General features: G+C 43.6%; 1 protein-coding gene across 4 annotated transcripts in view; it reads right to left on the reverse strand.

Annotated features, from left to right (window-relative positions):
* unc5a (unc-5 netrin receptor A) overlaps positions 1-23,990 on the reverse strand; it is a 123,674-nt gene that overhangs the window by 40,590 nt on the left and 59,094 nt on the right. For all 4 annotated transcript variants that reach the window (XM_076738587.1, XM_076738590.1, XM_076738589.1 and 1 more), the window contains exons 2-3: positions 22,361-22,576; positions 1,350-1,493 (exon numbers count right to left, since the gene is read on the reverse strand). In XM_076738587.1, coding sequence (XP_076594702.1) covers positions 1,350-1,493; positions 22,361-22,576 — 360 coding nt within the window. The remainder of the gene's footprint in view (positions 1-1,349; positions 1,494-22,360; positions 22,577-23,990) is intronic.

Below are 23,990 nucleotides of genomic sequence, written 5' to 3' on the forward strand. Positions count from 1 at the left end.
AAGCAAAAGCAATTGCATTACCCCTCACCCCCCCCCCCCACTCTCCTCTCTCCAGCATCCGCCAGCCTCCAGCTTCCATCTGTATGAGGGCTTGGAGCAGCCACACGAAAACATAGCCCTGAGGCGCCTGGACAAGAGCTCCAGCAAGCCTGGCTGACTGCATGGGGCTTCACATTACATCTCATTGAATACTCTCACTGTTGTACCAAGTCCTGTTATATGTTTGTCCATAAAACCAGGCTGTGAATTACACACAGGTAAAGGGTTGTTTGTATTTGATGAGATAGAGAGGCCGCTGATAGCTGGTGGGTTGGTGCAAATTCGATGTATTCACCCCGGGCTTGGACTCAGAGTGAAGTGATGTCTTATTGCGTTCCGAGGGCTTGAGGGTGCGGCTGTGAGCCGCCGGTAAATTCCTTTAAACAGATGTTGAGCCTGTCCTGACCAATCATATCGGGAGAAACGTTGAGACAAGCAGAAAGTTTAATGACATTCAATTTAATTAAAGGCGATGCAATGGGACTGGAGGTGACCTGAGATATAACAGTCCTGGAAGGCTTAAACGTATGCACGTGTATGTGAATATTGTTATGTGCGAATGTCCGGCGCATGCGCACACAGACACGAGTTCTTACTGAAGCACATGTGTGTGTGTGTCCTTATTTTACATCTAACTGACTGTGTTGAGCTTTCAAACAAGGCTGGATGATGAATGTGTGTTTTCAAAACGTCTGGTGGTTTGGAAACAGCGCTGTGTTGGGCTCTGTCTGGAATAATGCATATTTATGTGGGAATTAATAGGCAGAATGCTTCAAAATACTCGAATGGAAAATGGCGTCTTCTAATAAAGCTTTTCAGGCTGCAGCGAGGGATGTGTCTGTGTTCCCCAGACAGATTTATGATTGCTGCACAGCAATAAATTTCAAATCTGTTTTTATTCCAGTTACTTTCACAGGGATCATTGCTGATATACTGTATCCAGTGAAAAATATGCTCATGAATACTCAAATTTAGTGTTCCACTTTTTTTAAGGCCTCCTTCAAGCAGATGCATTACTCTCAGTTTCTCCTTGCCAGGGTCAGAGATTTCCTTCTTCTAAGTGAAACTGCAGGAAGATGATTGAACCAAATTGAAATCACAGTAATACACTGTGATGCATCAGATCACAGTGGCCTCTGGGGTAATTGTTAAATGAAAGTTAGTCCCTCCCAAACCACCTAAAGTGGAAGAAAAAATAGACAAAAATCATTTTTCCAATATCCGCTTGTTACAAACTGACATGTGATATGTAAGCGCCTTGTTAGGCAGCGCTGTAATGACACAGCGATTGTTAAAAAAAGTGCACTCACAAGCAATTCTGATGTACGCTTTTTGGCTCTTCTGGGTTCCGGTGGTGCTCCAGGCGACACACTGACACCAGTACTCATCGAGACCGAAGATCTTCTCCACCTGCTGTCTGGTGATGTCAATTGTCACCTGCATGACTGGCAGCGCTGCAAAGCAAACACAGGAAAAACCGTCAGAACGGTGAACAGGGGCAGCCGAGTGAGCGCAGGTTTATGCCCATCAGGCTCGTTCGACGGCAGGCAAAGACTGAAATGACCATAAATACGTCTCCACAGAAGGAAAACAAATGAGCTGAAGTGAATCCTTTAGTGCATTTTGTACCTTGAACTAAACCGGCAAAGTAATTTTAAAAAGCTGGGCAGAATAAACAAGCAGAGAACCATAATCATATATAAACAGAGTGCCTGTTAACTGAGGAAAATGAGAAGAGAGCCTCACAGCAATCCTTGGTGTAATTTGGAGGGCGTTAAAACAGCAACAGTTGGGAAAGAACAAGGAAGCGTTAAACAAACACTCTACAAACAAAAAAAAAAACAGCCAGACCTGCTTCTCTATCATTAAATCCAAAAGTCGGGGGAGAGTTCCCAATTTCTGGAGCATTTTGAACAACAACGTTTATATAAGCGATGTTGCTGTAATGCAGCGCAAAATCAGCTTTGATTCTCCTCAGGAAGAGAGCAAAGACAAGCCTTCTCTAAGCAAAGCGATCACTGGGATGACATTCACTCCGCTGGCAGTGTCTTTTTTGACATTTGAGAAGCTGTCTTACATTTCATTGTCCTTTGACCTTTATTTGGGGACCCGTGATCCAGAGGTGTTTTTTAAAATACTGAGCTACAACCTTGAACCCTCCCATGTGTCCTCCTTGCTCATCACTGTGATGAGGAGTTTGTCATGTTTCCCAGCTTCCAGCTCTCTTTCTCCGTTTCAGGTCCTCAGGAGAGAGAAGTCTTGAACCTTTCATATGAACACAGAACATTTTACAGTCACAGAGGACACATGCCGCAGACTGACGTAGTAGCACATACAGAGCTGTATATTTAAGTGTCAGCTGAGAGCAGCTCTCCAACTGCCATTTACATAAAAGCACTTTGAGACACTTTCCCACTCCCCTCACACACTTGATCCGTCTGCAATGATCATTTCCCGCTCCAGACTGCAGCTTGACTAAGTGGCACCTATCAGGCCATCAAACCTATACAACAATTACATAAAGCACTTGCGCTGGGTGTTCATCAGACCAAAAATGGGGAATTTTTTCCTAAATAATCTGAGTCAAACTGTGCATGAATCCGTAGAGGCCTGTGTGTGTGCATGGGAGCCCAGCAGAGACACGAGCTGTTGGGGAGGAAAGCGGAGTGGCTCCATTGCCAACGGCCACACGGTGATAAGTAGCTGTGAGGGTCACTGGCAGACCCCCCATGTATTAGCGTCTAAATGTGGTAGATTTCGCTACACGCTATCACAGTAAATGTGAGTACCTGTGCAGCAACTCTATCCCTGAGGCACCACTCAGAGCGTCAACAAACCTTGTGCTGTGTGCAAGATCTCACCAACGTGCTCACGTACACGCTTCACTCACAGCTAATTCAAAAAGGAGAAAAAACGGTTGTTTTTTTTTTGTATGTTCATGTTGGCTTTAATAATTCAGCCAGAAAAAAAAACTGTCCAAAAAGTTGGATTAATTTTCAAATAAAAGGCTTGAGGAATTTGCTCTCATTTACTTACTTTCTCTCAATTCCAGCTAGTCTGTCAGATGAGTGTGTGTGTGTATGTGTGTGTTATGTGTGTGTGTCTGCAGAGAGTGTGTGTGGCACAGGCTGAGAGAGCACCTAAATGCTAAAACAAATGGCTAAAGTAACAAAATGGGCACTACAGAGAATGAACAAATGGAGCAGAAGAAACCCTTCTTCCTTCAGCAGCAGCATGGCAGCATTTGGCTTTTTCCTTTCAGAAACTGAAACATGGACCTCACACAGCCTTCGATTTGTCTACATATGCTAACCAAAGACAACAGATACTTGTGCATTCTTGTTACATTTCACACATGTGGATCCCATAATAGCTGGGACGCTGCGTAAAAGGTAAATAAAAACAGAACACCTTTATACAAACCTTATCAGACTCAGAATGAGCATATATTTGCAAAAAATCAATGACGCTGATGAGGTAAAACATTAACTATCTTGTCTTTGTACTTTTTCAACTGACTATATGTCATAAAGAATTAGCAAATTATCTGCTGTTTATGTTTTCCACAGCGCCTGAACAAAAAGTCAGCAGCGACAGCAAATAATGAAATTAAGTCTCTGCGACAGGAGAGTTACAGGTTTTCCTTTGGTTGAGAAGTGTTATTTTGCTTTTTATTGTGTTATATGTGAGTGCTCCCTATTTTGTGCAAGTCATGAACAAAATCCTTCAAAAAAAAAAAAAAGGCAATACATGCTTTTTAAGGACACATGAATGCAATAGTAGTACAGTTGCAGTGTGGAGGAGACAGACACAGAGAATTAATCTGAAAAGATGCCCCTGAACCTGAAAGTTAAATGGAACTAAATTCTGAGAAACTGTAACGAGCCTCGGAAACATTTGATGGCCCTGATTCACAGTGAGCTCACAGCAGAGCCTGCGTGTGCAAAATGATTTCAAAAAGTATATTTGAATACATTCATCTGAAATTTGGTAATAAGCCATGTTCGCTGCATTGTTACTTACAGTATAAATTCATTTGATTAATGCAAACCTTCCTTCTTCTTGGAGCTGGAGGGTGAAAGGAATAAAGATCAGTATGGAGATGCAAACATGAACAATAGCAACCTGAGGTGAGAAATCCAAAGAGGAGCAATTTGAAGCTCTGCTTGCCAGGGTAATTGCATTCTGTTTCCTTATCTCTTCCTGTCTCCATAATTACCTGCTTTCTGTGTCTGACACCTTCCAGTAACACTGCTGTGAGTCACTCTGTCCAATTTCACTCCAATTAATAAGTAGGACAAAATAATCTCATCACTTTGTGAACAAAATAGGACTGTAATTTTATAGCAATTAATAATGACTGGACAGGCTGCTATTTACTGTTGTTTTCCAAAGTCCACTCCGCTGGGACGGCCGTGGGTAAAACAAAACTTCATGAGCATCACTCAAAGATGACTGATACAACAACCACAGTATTGATTCACGGGAAGCTGCGCCTCTCCGGAAACACGGCACTGACACACTTATGACTCAATTACATCAATATCGATTTATAATAGTGTGCTAAGCTACCTCCAAGGTGCTAGGAATTAAAAAGAGAAAGAGGAAATTTGCACTTCCCTTCCTGCACAATACAGAGCGTGCACTTAACATTCCTGTTAAACGATAATTAAAACATGACATGATTCCCCCAGCCTTCGGTTTGATCTGCAGCCCATTTATAAATGAGCTCATATCCCAAACCTCAGTGAAATTACTGCAAATTTTAAGGGGTGATTATGTGATTGACACTGTGTGAATCCTGGGCTTACAGCTGGAACCCTGGTGAGTTTATTTTTATTGGAGTGCAATGGGGCAACATAGTCGGCTGTACTTACTCATAATATTTGGAAAATACAAATCTCTAAGCCCCGTAACATTGCAGGAAAATGAAGAGGAACTGAAAAACAGACAGAAGTATGCATGATTGCACACAGATGTACCATCCACATGCAGTCATATCAGCCGAAATCATTAAAGTCAGCTGCTGTCATTTGGTAGTAAATACCACTTGACACTCAAAGTCCTTGTTTAACTCAGGTTCATGTCTTCTTTTTTTGTTTTTCTCTGACACACTGATGGCAGGCAGCAGCTGCAGGTTAAGGCCTGGCTTTGCAACTGCAGTTCCAGATGCAAACATCTGTACAAAAGCACAGAGTTACACTGGTGCTTGTAGAAATGTTAAGCAAACAAAAGGCTGCATGTTTTCAGTGTGGTCATGTTTAAGTATCTAAAGACTAAAGCAAGCAGAATGTATGTTTTTTTTGTCACTGCCTTTATAAACTATAAGGTTATAGTAATGCTATAATATTTCTATAGTCAAAAAATAGTAACTCTGCACTGAGAATACACATCTGTTTTCACTCTTTCATAACAGAGTAAAGTGGTGTGTTGCGCATGGTATGCCGAGCTATGGGTCATGAGCGCAGGTGTGAATGGAGGTTTGGCTGAGCCACATTGGACCAGTTCAGGATGATGGAAAACACATACTGCATTAGTCCGAAAGGGATGTGTCCTGCAAGGGCAGAGATTTGGTTTCAGAGGAGGAGATGACACACTTGAGTCTTTAAAAAAATGTGAAAGTTATGTAAACTGCTACTTTTATGCAATGTGAACAAAGTTATGCTGTGTAACCTGCAGCATTTTTAATGCATTTACTTACTTAATCCTCTTAGCCCCCTGTGGAACAAGGTCACAAAAAGCTCTATGCATTGTTCCCCATCCATGTCTACATGTTGAGTCTCCCCCCCGAGTGAAGTTCATCTTGGCCAGCTCATCCGTCACAGCTCTGCGCCAGGTCATTTTTGGTCCTCCAGGTTTTATTCATGCACTAATCCTACTTAAAATCCTGTTTAGTTTCCTTGATAGAAAGCTGTATCTTATATTTCATGTTAAATAATCTAGTATTTCCACTTTAGGTATAAAGAGCTCTGTCCTTTGATTGATGGAAAATTCTAGCGTCTTCTTTGAAGAATATGAACTGTAAATAAAAGCAGATTCATTTTTTTTAAACTGAAAAAAAGTGCATGGACGGTGGCAGTGCTCTTTTCAGTTGTGTCTGCATAGAGTCCCAACAACCTCCAGCAAGTAGATGGGGTAATCTCTATGTTGCCTGAGAGGCGAACCCCAGGGCCAAAATAAGGTCCACAACTCACTCACTGCTGCTTGTAAAGATTAACTGTTGTAAGTGCACAGTAATAGATTTAGTGAGTAAATCAAACCGACTGAAACTATAAACCTGTGAATAAAACTGACGTCGTGTGATTCAGCTCACCTGAAAATACACAGTTCTGTGAATTTACAACGTGTGACAGAGAGCATACAGAGCTTGTATCTAAGAGGAGCGTCCGCAAAAGCGCGCTGGCTGTGTACTCAGGCCTCGAGACACGAAAGCAAACACACTGCTCTGCCTCGAGACTCCCTGAGTTTGAACACATGAAATGGAAGGAAGAAAAAGATGCAGAGTGGCTGGGTTCATGAATTAACTGACCTTACTATGGTACGATGGTCTTCAGGCAGTGAAATACAATACAAGCCAGTGCTAGATCCACTGGGACACACACACACACACACACACACACACACACACACACACACACACACACACACACACACACACAAAGGACCAGCATTTATTGTACTTTATTTATTGTTATTCTAATCTGCAGCAAAGACTAGATTACGTACACATGCACCCCATTCAGATATGAATAAAGAAGACGAACACTTCACAAAAGGAAAGAAGTCGCACAGAGAGAGACTAGAGCACAGACATCTTTGTGTGTGTGTGTGTGTGTGTGTGTGTGTGTGTGTGTGTGTGTGTGTTTGTGTGTGTGTAGGATGAATTTCCCCCCGAGCCAACAGGGGCTCAACACACACAGGGTAAACATCATTGGACTCAATCCCGGGTGAGTCGATATTGGGCTTGTCTGAGTGCGGGACTTTATTTTTCTCTCGCTCACTCTTGTTTTCGCAGGCTGTGACCTCAATTCCATAGGGGTCATTTGCTTATCAAAGGCAAGGACTGGAACTTGCAGGTCCTGAGTGTGTGTTCATTGAAACCAAGGAAATTCAATTAGGCAGCATCCCCACTGTGTGTGAGGCTGGGATTCATCAGTGGATATAGGAGGATTAGGGTTGGGTGACTCTACATCAGGGGATTGCACCATTTCAAGAGAAAGAGTTCACAATGGTTGAGGGGAGACATCACAGATGAACGCTTTTAAGACTGCACTGTCTGGACATCCTGGCAACCAGTCAAATGTGTGCTCTAAGTGTTTCATTTCCTCCTGCGGTTCTTCTTTGTACTGGATGGCATCAGTGTCATCACCAGCACCACGAGTGTCCAGGGCTTCTTTTCAAGGAACCAACAATGCGCTCTTCCTCACACCATTTACTTTTTACCTTTTTCTACATGAGCAACATCCTGACACCAAGCCAAGCTGTCACAACACACTTGTTGAGATCAGTCGAAAAACACAGGCACAAAACAACCAGTGCAATATTTCCATGTGTAAATAATCCAGAGTTAACCCTGGGTCACAGAGCCAAGGGCATAACTGCTTTATCATCAAGTCTCCAGACTTTCATTACCATGTAAAGCAGTGCGGTGATGGGTGGCCCATGCTACCTGACATGGAGAGCTGAGAATGGCAGGTGGCGCCACAAGCGTCTGTCTCCAAACAAGGATAACGTGGCCTTCTGAGTGAAGCATGGCTCTATTAAACAGCAAGAGAGATGGGAACAGGAGAGGGAGGGGGAAGGCAAACAGAAGCCCTGAGTTCACAGGGAATACAGTAGGCAGGCCCCCCATTCAGGGATGTTGGTGAGGTTGCGACTCGAGTCAGTGGGACAGCGTTCTGGGTCAAGGCTCTGCCTCCGGTTATGGCCAGCTTTTCAAGAGCTTCTTTTGATTGAGCTGTCCATTTTCCACAATGAATGCACGCTGCAAGGCCCCTGCTGATGCTCTGAATGTCGTTACAGATTATTCATGGCTGACAAACAGGCGAGCAGGTAGTGCTCCAATCAATCCGGCTAGGTTCAGGCCAATGCCACTCCAAGGAGACTCAGGTGGAGCATCGACGGTGGAGCGAGAAGAGTAAATGGTGCAGGACAGAGGAAACGCTAATGAAAGTCATGAGCTAACATGCCTGTTTTGAATTTTCCGCTTCTCTGACTTTTTCAGGGCATTTTCAGATGTGCAGTTTGCTGGCTTTGTTCCGACTCAGGGACCAAAGTGGTACATTTGTGGCATTTGCCCATTGGTTCGTTTGTGTCCACACAGCAACATTCAAGGGGGGTCCAAAAGTTGTAACAAATGCTAAGCTCTTCTCTCATTGGTCAGAAATATTACACCTTTGTTATGGAGCAACAGCAGTGTGTATTGGTGAAGCTTTTCATTGTGTTTATGTGATTAATATGTCAAACAATGTTCTGATGCCTCCTGTTAGAAGACGTGCTGCTCCAAGAGTTCACTGTTGGAAATGGGCTCTGATGTTTGCATACCACCACACACTGCCCCAACAACTGTTCTTCAGACGGTGCATCAGGTAAACTTGATCAGGTAGCTGTATCAACGTGAAGCATCCACTCAGGCATTGCGCATGGCAGTTGTTTCGGATGGTACAGTCGATTGCGTTCTGATTGGAAAATGCTCGAGAGATTGAATGGAGGCAAACTGAGACCACCCTCTCTGAGCAATTTCTGCCCACCTGTTTTATCCCCCGAATCTGACTGTGATTGCCGTGTTCACATATGCCCAAACAAACCACGCTTGATTCATTTGGGCAACTAGTCAATTCGTTCAAATAACCTAGGTGTGAATACACCATAAGTGATGGAAAGCACAGCTCTGTTTAACTCTTTAATGGTTCCACCCAGAAAAAGGACTTTTTTTTACTACAAGCCTCTAGAAAACGGCACCATCAAAAGGTTCATGGAGTGATTTTTTTTATATCAAATCTCTTAATATCCAAGAGTGTAGAATCATATCACTGACATATAACATGATGACGAAATGTCATTTCTTAAAGTAAAGCAAAGACAGCAAATAAAATGAAAAAAATAAGCAGGAGTCACATAAATACAAAACATCATAATCTGCGGTTAAATGGTTTGAGCTCAGTACTAATAACGAACAAGTGTACGTCATCATCTGATGGCCCGGAAGAGTGAGATCTTCTCTTTGCAAGAACTTTCGCTGCCATATTTATCACTGACAGAACACCACTCTATGTGCACACAGGATTTCACAACAATGCAACGTGCAGTACACATAAACGATGCTCAAACTGTGTTTTTAGTTGCACAGGTGTTCACAGGTTTGGAACGTGATAATGAATTGAGTCGAAACCGGATAGCTTTTCCGTGTTACCGAGCGCACACATGACAGACATCAAAATTAGGTTTCCATTTATGTTTCACATTTATATCTGGTCGGCAGCCACCGTAGAAAAGCCACAACTGATTACATCAAATGGGCATTAATTCAAAGCAATGGATTTTTCTATTTACACTGTCCTTCCATAATTAGTTTGCCTAACCTTTCCTTAATAGCACACACAGAGGCAGTGCTGTGATTTACCACAGTGCCCTTACCAAAGTGCCCTTGTTGTAATTACTCTCCATCCAATATGCTGACCCCGATGATTGGCAACAGCAGAGTGTTCTATATGCCACAGTCTTCAGGCTGGGAGTGACTGCGACCTGCTCCTTTATCTCCCACACACACCTTGTCCTGCCTCGGATGAGAACACGTCGGAGGTGAAGGCCCTGAGCACTTTGCTTCTGCTTCCATTACATTCTGCAGAGTGGGAGGATCTGATAGAACGTTACCCACATGAAAGCCCTGATAATTTGCTCAGGCTAACATGTTTCTCCCCCCCCTTGTCTGACATGGCCTTGGGCGCCGAAGTAAATAAGGAAAACTGCTTCAGGTAAGTCAGCCTGGCTCCCATCTGCTTGCCGAGCGCTCCGTGCCATACAAATTGCATTAGGGTTTTCCCCTCCCTACGCACGATCGGCTGGTGCCTCTTGGGCCTTTGGCCGACAGTGTTGTCCAAGTCAGAAGGCAGAGGTTTCTGGTAATCCAATGAAGGTGTGTGGGCGAATGTAAATATTCAGCACAACAACAAACAGCATTCAGTAAACAGCCTGGGGGAACACAGACTACAAAAGTCTTTCCACAAAACTCAACAATTTTTTCCTTCAGTTTTGGAAGTACTCTGACATACTGAAACATTTGTTCTTATAATAACAGACGGCATTTGTGGATAACAGCTCATACTGTACCCATCTGAAAATAATGAAGGTATAAGTATCAAGTTTTAATTGGCACTAATTAGTTCTCCAATTAGCATGTTGTATAAAGAACAAAAACTGTCAATTTACTGGTATTACATAGAGAAACTGCAGATTTAGAAGTGTTAATTTCTCTTTCTATTTGGAACCGATTGCACCAATAAACCTGTTCATGACCTGCTCGTATTTGTCTCATTCTAAACACCGGATGCCAGATAAGAAATCTCCTCTGGGAAACATCAAGGAATAATATTTAAAGTACTTCAGTGATTAATTGAAACAATGATTCATTCATACTAAATATGCAGTGCACAATACAAGACAATGTTGCAGAATTGGAGAATACACACAAAGAACACAAAGCCAGCCAAATAACCAAGGCTGAGGAGAAAAATTAAAGCCAGACACTGACTTTAAGCATCACGAAAAACCTCCAAATAGTCTCAACATTGTGTTGCAATGTGGATTCAGAACTTGTGTGTCAAGTTAATACCCTCAAGTCTTACCTTCCACCTGACGCCGAGCTGACAGCAGCGGCTGAAATGGGACACACCAGGTAGCCTCACGTACACTAAAGCAGTATCTTCTGATAAAAAGGCAAGAATGGATTGATCTTAAAAGAATAATACCTGGAAAATGTTCACAGCCTCAATCTGTAATCTGTTTAAATCCCCCACTTGCCCCAGTGGTCACATGATGTCGAGTCTACGTGGTTCTCATTCCAATGTGAGCCGTGTTGTGAGTCCAGAATCAACAACGATGTGACGCATGAGGGGATGAAGCACTGCAGACTGAACATGGATTGAGCCTTTAAATATTCATTTCTTTGTTCAAATGTGACCGTATTCATTATTAATACAGTAGATGCAAGACAGAGAATTGTGGACTTTATAAATAACCTGATGCGGAAAACCGGGAGAGTGGAGTGAAAGTATTTTACAGAGTGGACCCCTGAGCTTGGATTCATATTAGAGGTACCAGATGTTAGAGAGTGGTGTTGGAATAATGATGCAGTAGTGAGGATTTTAAATTTTGATTAGAAAAGACATGAGATATGATGTTCCAAACATTTCAAGCAAAGATCACAAAAAGGGCTGCAGCTAATTTCCGTTGTAATACAGCATAAGATGACAATTATTTTCGTGATTAATCGATGTGTCTAAAAAAGGTTAAAAACATCAATCAGTTTCCTGGAGCTCAAGGTGCTTCTTATATCCAATCAACAGCCCAAAGCCTTAGGATATTCAGTCTGCTATCATGTAAGACAAAGAAAAGCAGCAAATCATCACATTTGAGAAGCTATAACCAATGAAAATTTGGCATTTTTCCTTGAAGTGACTCAAATTTGTAACACAAACTAGCGTAAAGGGGATTCAGCTGACCAGAAATTTGCCAAAAACAAAAACAGCTTTCTCCTCAAATTTTCAAATCCATATGTTAAATTTTCAGGTGATCGAATAGTGGAAATGCAAATCTCTGCCACTGCTCATTAAATACACGTTGCCTTCATATTGCTTAAAAGGCAAAAGACAGAAAAGACAACAACCTTCATCAGAAAACAAACTCTTGCTCTAAAACAACGTGAACAAATGAATTATTAATATGAAATGCAGAAAATCCTCCGGATTGTGTCCTGATGGCTCCCAGACCAAGACTCCTGCTCTTGTTGTTGTCAGCACGCCTCATTGAACACCTGCTCCGATGAAAAGGTTTCCTCGAACACGTGTGGCTGCGTCTCTGCATTTTCTTTCTTGTGTGTGTGTGTGTTCGTGGTCGATGCCTTTGACCACACGACACTGAATCCAGAAGCGTTATATGTGGGCAGAAGCATGCTGATAATTGACTTGGGTTTTTATTCTCTGAAACCATGAGGCAGAACATATATTTGCCTGCTTGTTTTTCGCTCTGACACCCACCTGACCTGAAGTCCAGCAGGCCACACACACACACACACACACACACACACACACACACACACACACACACACACACAGAGTCCATCCACAGTGTGCTTACTGGAGACTGTAGAATTTAGACAATACAGGTTGAGATGCCTTTGGATTTAAAAGCAGCATCCCAGCAGCCACTCACCTCTTATTTGTGATGCTTCCAGAGGAAACAGTCTGTGCGACTTTTCATACTTTACACAGCACTTCATGAGGAGATTGAAGCTATTCTTCTTCCTTCGCTACATAAAATGGTGTTTTCTCTACACCATCACTATCCCATACTCGGGACACCCCGCAGCTTCTAGTTTAAAAGGAGGAGAGCGGTGAGTTGATGTTTGTTCGAGGAGTGTGTAAAATACCTATACTGAAAGCCTCCTTGGGGCCAAACACACAAAGCATTAACTGTCAGCCACTGAGTTCCTCTGCCTATCAAAAATCTCCATGGACTATTTAGCTGTCAGCTCCCTCACTACACCTCCCAGCTCCACTATTTTTAAACGAATTTGAGCAGAGCAGGTGTTGACTGACACCGCAAACTCCCACTCTGCCTCCGTCTGTCAGCAGAACACTCGTGGCTTTGATTTCAAAGGGAGGCGGAGCTAAATTGAAAGATAAAATTATATCAGAGTGAGAAAAAAAAAAACGTAAAATGAGGAAAACATCACAGTTCATTGGCTATAATCAAAATAGCAAGGCTGGGAGGAAGCGTTCCCGGCTCTTTTCTGCTCCGTTCTGAATCCCACCGTGTTAAATCGGCACATTTTGAGGCACATTGTGGAATCTAAGCACATTTGCAACTTTGGCCTCTATTTGCTCGGAACAAGGGCGGCACAAGTGGCCTCGGTAATGCATGTGCTGCATTTCATTGCAGCATGAAGACCACATTTTATTCAGACGTCTCGGCACGGGGAGCTTAGAACTACTGTTAGACCTATCCGAGCAAATATTTCCATGTAGCTCGGAGGACCGAACCGCTTTGCACAAAGGTACACAGACGACTGCGTGCCTGTGGAGATGCAGTCGAACACGCGTTTTACTGAAGCATTCAGAAAATTCATCACTCTGCTGCAAAGCTAAAATGCTGAACACTATGTCGCAGAAAAGAACCGACGGTCGAGCTAACTATAAAGGGAAGAATCTGTGTGCTTGTGTGTCAGTTTGTTGATTTTCTTGACAACCTTTCATCCGATCGACTTTACACTTGGCAGGTGTATTGCTGGGGACCAAAGGAAGCGCGGTGTCAAGTGCGAAGGAGTTTGGATGAGCAGGTCTCCAGAAACATAAAAAACAGAAACTTTGCTCTGCAGGCACGAGTTTAAACGACAGGCTGTGACAGCCCCAGGGCCGGGCCGACTCACCGTCATCGATCAGGACAGCGGCGCATCGCAAAGATGGCCGCGCCCGGTCAAAGCATGCCGCTGCTAAAAAAACAACCTCGCCCTCAATCATCTAAAGTGTGAGAGTATTTTACACAGAAACCCAACAATGTGGTGCTCTGTAGTCGGAAATGGCTTATCACAGCGGTACAACTGCTATGCACAAACACTTGAAGCGAAGCGTCCCGGAGCGCTTTGTCAAGATGGCAGTGACAGCAAGACAGTCACAGCACCATACTGTTTAATTTTTGTCCCCACCCAAGCATGATATATTAGGACTATCAACACATGGAACGTGTTTCTGCTAGTAGTAGTCACTCCCCCGCATTAAAAGTCATTTCTGCACTGCTGCTGTTATGGAAATGTAACGTTACACCGTGTGTCATCAAATGTTGTTATTCCAGCGTTTCATATCATCTGTTTACTTGGACGGCAATATGTGAAGTCAAGTGCTTCAGTTAAAAAAAACAGATTCTCCGGTTCAAGGAAATGGCTGCAATGGCCACAGTGATTCAATGAATGTGTCACAGCAGTGAACAGTCCTTTGAATTTAAGGTCCAATATTTTCCACATGATGCCTCTGACAAATGGGGTCTATTATTTGTTATTATCATAACACAGCAGTGGAAATTAGATGATGATGATTAGATGATTGAATAAAATACTGAATTATTTATGAGACAAATCAATTAGTCAATTAAATGTCATTTTATAAATAAGCAGAAATAACAATAATGATTATTGATGATTTTGGTGTGGCTCATGTTTTGAGAACACCTCGAACTAACTTTCAAAACTGTCTAAAACTGGTGGTATATTGGAATATTACTGTGTTGTTAATAAAGTTTTGAAAGTCAAAAAAACAAAAAAAAAACTGGTGGCACATGCGTCTAAAGCTGTGAGTCTCGAGCTGCGGTGGCACTCTGGCTCTGCAGGTCGATGATATTGAGAAAGTACTAGAGGCAAAGCAATCAGCAGCTCCGACGGGCACATTTTGAACCGAACTATAGCTCTAGTTATTTAAAAATGATGAATTCAACATGATCACACTGACTTTTAAAAGCTTTTGTTGCACATACCATGGCATGTGCCGCATATGCTAAGTACAAAGACGGGCTTGAAGGACTGTATTGATATCATGTCTGTCTTTACCAGAGTGGGTAAATAAATAACTTGAACTACTGTGAAAGAAAGAACCACAAAGACGACTGAATGCATTCCAACTTCCAGCAAGGGCACAGCTTTTGTGAGACTGACAAACACGAAATTACTTTGGAGAAAGCAAAGCACGGGGCTGACGCGGGATATATTTTGGTGGGAGGACAAAGGCTGCGCGCGTGGGAGAATGGAACGCCAGCGTTGTTGTTTGACAAATGGTAATTATCATTCACTTTTGTTCCACTAATTGCAGTTAATTTCAAAATTCATAATTCCTGCATGTCAAGACCAACTTCAGAGGAACAGATCCTATGTGCTCCAAATTTCCAAATAAAAATAGGACTTGCACAAAGCGGGAGAAACTAAGACGTGTGGCCTTTGTGCGAGTCTATCGGCGAGATCAATCAGCACAGCTGGTTCGTTTTTAATTCTGCCTGCCTCACTTTACTCCCACTGCTCCAAAACACACTTGAAATTGTCAAGGCCAGACAAACACAAGCTTCAGTTAAATCCACTTTGACTCCCTTCACACTCGGAGGTGTGTTGCTTTGCTTTGAGAAAGGTGTGCCTCCACGCACGCACACGCACGCACACGCATGCACACACACGCACGCACACGCACGCACACGCTCGGACGCGGACACTGTGCTGACCTGCCTGAGAAGCCTAATAGAACACGCTGGCAGATGTGTCACGGGAACAATTCACCTTGCCATCTGTTTTTCGGCGCTTCATCGCCAAATTCTTCCCTGTCTGTCCCGCAATCAAGGACAGAATGAAATACAAGTCCCATTATGGGTAAGCGGCTAATAATGCATTATCAATTAGTCCCCTTGGCTACTGATCGATGCTTAGCAGGTGGTACAAGGCCATTTCGTTCATTTAGGACTATATTGTCCTCTTCCCCCGATTCTCTTATTTCCTCCTGTTCATTAGATCAGGCTCGCAGGCCTATCAGGTTTTGCTTAAATTGCAGCAGGGCCGTTCTTCAATATTCCATTAAAGATCATGTTTAATCACTGTTGTGCTGCCCCAACGCCATTAGGAAGACTCTTGTCCTGGATTCACCTGAATTTTGACGACGTGAGCTGCTTGCTGCTTTCACATTTTACTAAATGTCACTCATGTTAAGGGACCCCCCCGTAAGCCTCCTGTAAAGGTAAAAGGTATTTATCAGCATCCATGTTGTTGACCTATACAGGCTGTGAGACAGGAGGAAAAAACGCGGACTGCAGCGACAGAGAGAGGGGGTGGAATTTGAAGGGAGAGAGGTGATTGGCTGCTATAATACCACAGATAAGTATTGTGGTATTAAAATAAAGGTTACAGATCATTTCAGCTAAGCCAGGCTTATCTTCCCCTTAGATCAGAAATTAAATATGTCATCACATTACAATCCAGGATCTAGTCAATCAGAAAATACATATTTCATATAAATGAATCCTCGCTGGTGTGCAGGCACAGGGGTTAGCCCTGTGGTGCCATAACAGATTATTAGTTACATTCAGAAAACCGATAGATGGTTTTAAAAGATTTACTGACGACGTCACACACAGTATCTAGACTTCAAAGGATTGACAGAGGACAGGAGCCGGTGCTGATAAACCTGGGGGGAAGGGGTTATATTTCCTTATAGAGGTTTAAAATGATACCCGGAGTATAAAAAGGAGACACATTGAAGAGTTTATGGATACGGTGCGCATGATTCTACTGTAAACTCTGAGGAATTCACTTTCATCAAGTAGAAGGCAAATGTGTAGCATTTGATTATTTTCTCCATCTTCTTCTGTTTTCATTGTAGAAGCATTGTTGACATCCGGTTCAATCAACAAAGAAAATATAATCTCCCCCACATCTTTATCAGGCGGTTGCCGAGGTTTATTGAAATAGGAATGTGAAATGCATGTATTTTCCACCTGAGAAGGTTTGCTGCAGAGGTGACAACGCGACGCGTGGATCAAAATCGTTTCCATCAATGCTGGCAGATGAAACGCAAACACAATCAAATCAGTCTGGCCCATACAACAATCTTCCGCTCAAATGCCAATCTCCCTTCTCCTCATCATGCGTCTGATGAGAAATCATAGTGTGGGAGAATCTCCTAATCTATGCAAACACACTGTCAGCATTGATTTGTTCGGAGGGGATATGTCTTTATTAGGACTCGCCAGACGTCTCCGTTTCTCCAGTTCTATAAAGGATGACCTGGGACAGACAGCGAGCCGGCCGGGGCTTTGGAAGCAGTCACAGCCATAACAATTGAGATAAGTTACTGAGGACAGGTAATGAGAACCGATAGACTCGAGGATGGATCGATATTGGACATTGATACCAGGAGAGGAAGGACAAATTGTGACATCTCTTTCCTTTCCCATGTTCAAAGGAGCTTTTGAGACACGTGACCCTGTGTGCATGTGTGTGTGTACGTATGTGTGTGTGTGTGTGTGTGTGTGTGTGTGTGTGTGTGTGTGTGTATGTGTGTGTGTGTGTGTGTGTGGGGGGGGTTCCTGATGTGTTAGAGGGGGGTCCAAAGCATTCAACGAATATAAAGGGGCTCCAGTAACTGTAACAGCAGCAGCAGCTCTTTTGTCCTTCCTGCACTTCAATAAACAGACCTGTCTGATGAGGGCAGAGGTCATGTCTGCTGTAGTCGCTTATCCACTTGTCATGTTTTCTGCCTCCTGAGCTTCGACCACTGAGCCGTCTGACTGAAACAAGTCTGCACTTCAGACCTGGGTCAGTTATTAATTTATAACCTTCCCGTTACTTTGACGTTCGGTCTGAGTCTGCCGGGAGTGGAGCTTGTTGAGTACTGCCTCTGCTGTGCTCGGCCAGACCGCTTCACCTCCGAAAGCAGCCGCGTTTCTGATCATCTCTTCAGCTCGGTTCCGCCGCGTGACGGTGAAGGGATTATCGACTGTGGCTTCCGCTCTCTTTGATCGGTTTGTTTTCCCCATTTGATAACCTTTAGTAACGAAACCATGCACAGAAGTCATTAGGATGGCGGGAATCCCTCGACATTCGCAGCGGAGATATCACAGGCGCAGACGAAAGGTTGCGCTGGTGATCAGGCGTGCATGCGGAAACAGGCAGTCTGGTTTGACTTTCAACTTATGTTGCAGACGTAAGTCTCAAAATCTGTTTCTCACACGCGGGAGGTTATCAGATGTAGCGGTTTGAAATAAAACAAATCATTACTTGAAAAGATTGTGAGCAGGAAAATTCACATTGCACTATTTGTACTTCAAATGAACTAATCTTAATATGACTCTACAGCTCGAGTGGGTACGACTGTCTATCAGAGTCTCGATGTTATCTTGTGCTGTGGTATTGACATGTGATTGGTTAATTAGTTAATCCTGTCGGTCAAATCCCCCCACAAATCAAGCTACCTCGATGCAAATATAATCAAACCCTCTGTTGCCATAAAGCAGTCCTGCTATTGATTTATTTCATTACCCACACCAATCTAATACACCCAGAGGTGTTGTCTCATGGTGTATTATCGTATTGCTCAGTCCTATTTGAAGACATGAGAATTATTATTCTACTCAGTAGATTTAGATAAATTTAACCTTCTTCTGCTCCATGCTGTGGCTGTGATTCATCTTTATCTTTGATACTGTGAGCATCCTGAAGTGGGTAAAAGAGCCTCTCTGTACGCTGCTCCCTCTGCCTTAAACCTTATGCAGTTACTGTAGATCTAAAATTGCTAAATTTGGCCTCTTTGTGTATTCAAATCATTGCTGCACAAACCGGGTGCTCTCTCTCTTGGCTTCTGATGTTTTGGGGTATTTTAGACTCTCAGTGTGTTTGTCTTGGTTATTGTTTTGTATCAGCTTTTTTTATATGGTGTTAGACAACTGTTTTTGGATTAAATCTTTTGCACAGTTGTATTAGAAAAGATATTCATTTATAATCCTGTTTCTGTTTAACTCACATTGTGTGGCTTAATTAAAAGGTTTAATATAAATAAATACTTAACCCTTACTTTGCCCTGACATGTTTAAGGGATGCTTAAAAAGCAACTTTACAGGCTGAGAAAATCTTGCAGCTTGCAGTCTGTTTTTCTTTGTTAATGAATAAATAAGCTCTCACACATGCAGTGCTAAACCAATAGCCCAACTCTACACAATCTATAAGACTATATGGCTATTACACAATGCTAATACATGAATGGTACTGTGAGCAATCAGTCTGCCTCTTTACTGCCTAATCAAACTGTACGTGTGCTTCATTGCTGAGAGGCCACTCATCCATCAAACAGTGAAAAGAAGATTATCATGTTGAACAGAGAACAGCAGAACGTGTGAAACCATCTTGAGCTGTGACTCTTGACTCTGATTTGCCTACATGTCATTTCTATTATTTTATTGTTGGAATTAAGAGCATTAACTCCATCTGCGGCTTGAATTTACATAACAAAGGAACAAGTGTCCTTGATGAGAATCCCAATCAGTTTGAGCGCGCCAGCCAATGAAACCGAGGCTGAAATCTCAGGGGCTTCTTGACTGTTGTTGGCTGGTCACACGGGTGCGCAGTGTGTACATCACTGTCTTTGTTAACAGGAGGAACAAACATGGGTTCTGCTCAGTGTGAAGCACAGGGGAAAAAAAAAAACACAACCACTGTGAGTCAGGTAGGAAATGTCTCAAGTTTCTTTTAGAGGATTGGGCTATTTTGAGAAGGTGATTTTTCAGAGTTACACTGGGTATGAATTGACAATCAATTTTTGTCAACTTGGGCAGGTCTCCAAACTCCTCACTCCTCCCTCCTCAAGGCACGATGTTGATATCAGGCAGCTTCTGGTGTGACAGAAGTCCTGGTTGCTTGGCAACAGGTACGAGTTTCGAGTCTGGTGTGACTGTGACGACCAGGGTGAGAGGACGGCCTGAGAAGCCTGTACTGTGCGCGCACACACATGCAGCTTTACCGCGGCTGGATATGTGCACCTCACATGTTTCTTGCAGGAAAGGGGGGATTAGAGGGAGCCATCAGTAAACTCCTCGGGGCAGTGCTGACATTAAACAGCACAAGTGTTTGAGAGATCAATGTGGGTACCTTGGAGCAGCCATACCTCTGGACAGCCACGTGTCCTTCATGACTGCACAGCACCACATATGAAACATTCATCATCAAAGGCAGTGGGAACACAGCGTGATGTGGAGAGCAGCGAGGAGGCCTTGGAACTTCACAGGGTTTCTGAAGACGGAGCCCCTCCGCTGCTGCAGGGGTCTGCGGCACCCCGCCATGACAGATTTGTTTCATAGACAAATAAATGCTGACTATAACGGCTAAAAACCACATGGCAAATGGTCCATCATCATTAAATGTTGGCAGAGCACCGTTGCATTGGTAATGTGATGTTCCCATAAACCCGGTCGCAGTTTATGGGGCACATCGTGTTCTTGACAAAACTTGCTGTTGACTAAACGCAATTCATTTTCACCGTATCAGAGTTAAGCAGCCAGCTCCACCGCGTCTCCCACTGCAGGCTGCATGAAGTTCAGAAACAACTAGTATCATAGAATCTGTGTGTTTACACGCACCTAAATAACCAGCTTAATCCAAGTTTGCATGAACCGTAGTCACCCGCGTGATTTATTTTTTTAGTTTTTTGACAGCGCAGTGAGAGGACAGGCAGGCAGAGAGGAGCTCTGCTGTGAATATGTCTGAATTTTAAAAATGGTCAAATGCTCAGTGGCGCAGACCTTTCGAGACTCTGTGTTAGCTTCGGTTCCACCTTGGATGGTTTCATTTAAATATTGCTCCGTGTAATGATCTCTCATTTCGTCCTGCCGCTCTGCCGTCACATTGTCTTCAGTCTTTTGTCATGCACATGCGTTCTTGTAAAAAGATGATTAAAAACTAGGTTGTCCATGTAGTACATGGCAGAGAAACCAGCATTCAGAAGAAACCAGGTTTGTCTGATCTTCAATCCAAATCACGGAGAGCAGGTTTCTAGTTTACGTGGCATTTAAGAGTTTATTGGAGAAAACCTCCTGCAATCTAGTTAATTAAGTGCATGTCAACAGTAATACAAGGAAAGAACAAGTTTGCTCACAGAAATGCAGTAAAGAAAATGTCTTTTTACTGCATGTCATGCCCGCCAAGGATTTAAATATACTGGTGTCTTGCAGATTTTGACCAGTTATTTAAAAATTTCACCAGACAAAACCACTTTCTCCCCTCAAAGGATTGTTGATACTGGCAGCACTTTGAATTTGTATCACTCCCCTCGACAACTGAGGGAAGAAGCGCTAATGAAAAAAACACAGGAAAGAAGATAGTGCTGGGAATTGAACAAATTGTATCAGTGTTGACTCACTGACAATCTTTTCTTAATAATCCAAATCCACAAGCGCTCCCTTGTGTGTTCGCTTGCTTTTCACAAAACAAGAAATTAATGTTTCACACCGTTATATTGCCATTATTCAGAAGAGCCTGATTCCAGAACGACTCCAGCATCTAGAGCTGTGCCGAACACACGAGGTGAAACACGTCACACGACAGAAGACGGCGCGAGTCACGAGCTGCAGATTCTTCTCCCACACGTCTTCAACACAAACTCCACTCTATGGAAATACACACACATCAATCAAAGCCTCAGTGTGGGATAGTCATTCATAAACTAGATCAAATCAAGTGTCAGGCTGAACCGTCAGTTGCCCCCATGACACTTTTTAGACAACGTATGCCTTAACATTTGGCGAGCAGCTGCATGTTAATTCCAAACCCTGAAGACCGGATGGATGAAATGTTAGCGTGGCGAGCTCTTTATCTAAGACAAAAGACAAACAAAGAGACAAAGCGTGTATATGAATTGATACAGTCCTGCTTTATGTCCCTTTGTGTATTTGTGTGAACGTGTGCAGACACTGATGGGTCTGTGTGTCTTTTCTGTGTAGTTCTCAGTTGTTGTGTCCATTATGGCTCCAAAGCTGAGCACGGATTAGCGTGTTTGTGTGTGTGTGTGCGTGCGTGTGTGCGTTCCCGCTTCCCAAAAAAAAAGCTGTCATTTCCGCGGGTCTCGTCCCAATCAGTTGTCAGGCTGTGAATGGGTGGTGTGCATTTGCCCATCGCTGCTGAATCACACATCAGTGTCATACATGTTTATGACACTGATGGCGGAGGCGGGGGACTGCAGCACAACAGAGAGGAAAAACAAACAGGTCTCCAAGGTGATCGAGAAGATTTCTGAGACTGAAACCAATGTGCTTATTATGAGACTGGCAGGCTAAATAGGCTGGATGATGAGCCAAGAGCCTGATGGAGCAGAGTAATCACTGGCAAATTGCAAACCTTACTTTCAGCACGCAAACACTTTACATAATGTATCTATGGAGCCGCACATGTCACACATCCACCACAAACAGCGTCCAAAAGCGGTGAGAGCACTGCCCATCTCAACTGAAAGTGTAGAGGCAGCTCATTTGGAGCCAAAATTAAAAAGGGAATGAGGAGTTTAGATGGGAATCAGACACTTTTGGTTTGCCGTACCTGTGGCCGGGTCAACTGTCCGCTCAATCAAGTGGTCGTCCTGGTGCACCCACTCGCCGTTGCACTTGAAGTAGATCTGCGTCGCCGGGGTGGAGCGGCAGGTCAGCGTCACGGGCTTGTTCTTCACGATGTACTCGTCCTCCGGCTCCACCAGGAAGTGAGGTAACAGGTCGGAGAAGGCGGCGGGAAGTGTTGCAGTGGCGACGTGTTCAGAGCCTATGGAGAATAAGAGAAGCGGAGATTTTAGGAGGATGCCAAAAAAAAAAAGCTTTTAAGTTTTCAAGCTGTCATGACGGCAGGAGCTGACTCCTCGCTGTTGTGACTGCCTTGACTAGTGAGCGAAAATGCAGCTGACACCAAATTTCTAATGCAGAGATTTGGCGTCCTTGTTGAATTGAGACTCATACATATGCATAAGACAGAGGCAGAAGAAGACGGAGGCAGATGGACAGACAGAGTGAAGAAGAGAGACGGGGCTGTGCGGGGGGAGAGTTGGCAGTGACAGAGCTCGGCCTTGTGAGCTCTTGGCCGGGTCGGAGGGGTAGTGGAGTCCACGTCTTTACTCCGGCTCTTAATCACAGCCCTTTAACATCACCGGTGATGGACCGACAGCCATAAATCCCGTCTCAGCGACTAGGCCACTTCACACTGTGTTATACGGCTCTTCAAGCGGGACTCTAACTCCACAGACATTAAGAAAGACGAGGCGAGAGGCAGGTAGAGATGACTGACAGCTAGACGGCCAGTTAAGTTGAAATCACTTCCTATACACGGTAGATGTCCTTTTATTCCTCCGCAATCTAATGACATATAGCAGATGTGGAGGAAGAGGAGGGAGCATGCATCTTCACTGCACGGATACAAGTGATGTCCTTCAGGGGGACAATGCTGCGATTTACAGCAAACTTTTCGCTCAATGAAAAATGCTCAACACAAACACTGAATGACACAATGGAGCCTACAGCGCACACATCCCTCCTCCGTGAAACACTCTTCTCTCTCTCTAAACATATTAGCCTTGTGCGAGAGATAGTGAGAGGACACAGCAGGAAGAGGGAAATAACCTCTTTACACCGCCGACACTCAGGGGAGACCAGTAAATCCCAAAATAAAACCCCTTTATAAAGGAGTGTAATATTAATTTACTGCCCTGAATCCAATATGGCTGACAGACCGGGCATTAACAACCTTCTCCATCACTCCCTGTGCAGCAGGAGAGGATGGGAGTCCACATCTCTCATAATGAAACGGCAACACTCACGCTGACCTTTCTCTCCTCCCTCGCCCAGCCGTCGTTCATCCATGCAGCTTGCCGATGCCCGGGTCAGGAATAATATTACGTTGCGTCATAAACACCAATCGTTGGATAAAGATATTATCTGTCAGTTCCACCCCCACTACACATTATATTAATGTCTCTCTTTCTTCTCCTGTCTTTCCTTCACTCCTGTGTGCTGAGTTGCTAATTCATCAGGATGAGATACAGCGAAGCATGCCTCCGCCGCCGCTGCCGCTGAACCCCATTAATGTTTCGTGTACATGTTTAACTCTTAATGAAAACTAAATGTTCTGTGTCCAATGAACGACATACATCACTTGCTGACACTTTGCCTCTTTCCCCATTTTCCGA

This window comes from Chaetodon auriga, chromosome 9, assembly GCF_051107435.1.
Source record: "Chaetodon auriga isolate fChaAug3 chromosome 9, fChaAug3.hap1, whole genome shotgun sequence".
In the NCBI taxonomy this organism is placed as follows: domain Eukaryota; kingdom Metazoa; phylum Chordata; class Actinopteri; order Chaetodontiformes; family Chaetodontidae; genus Chaetodon; species Chaetodon auriga.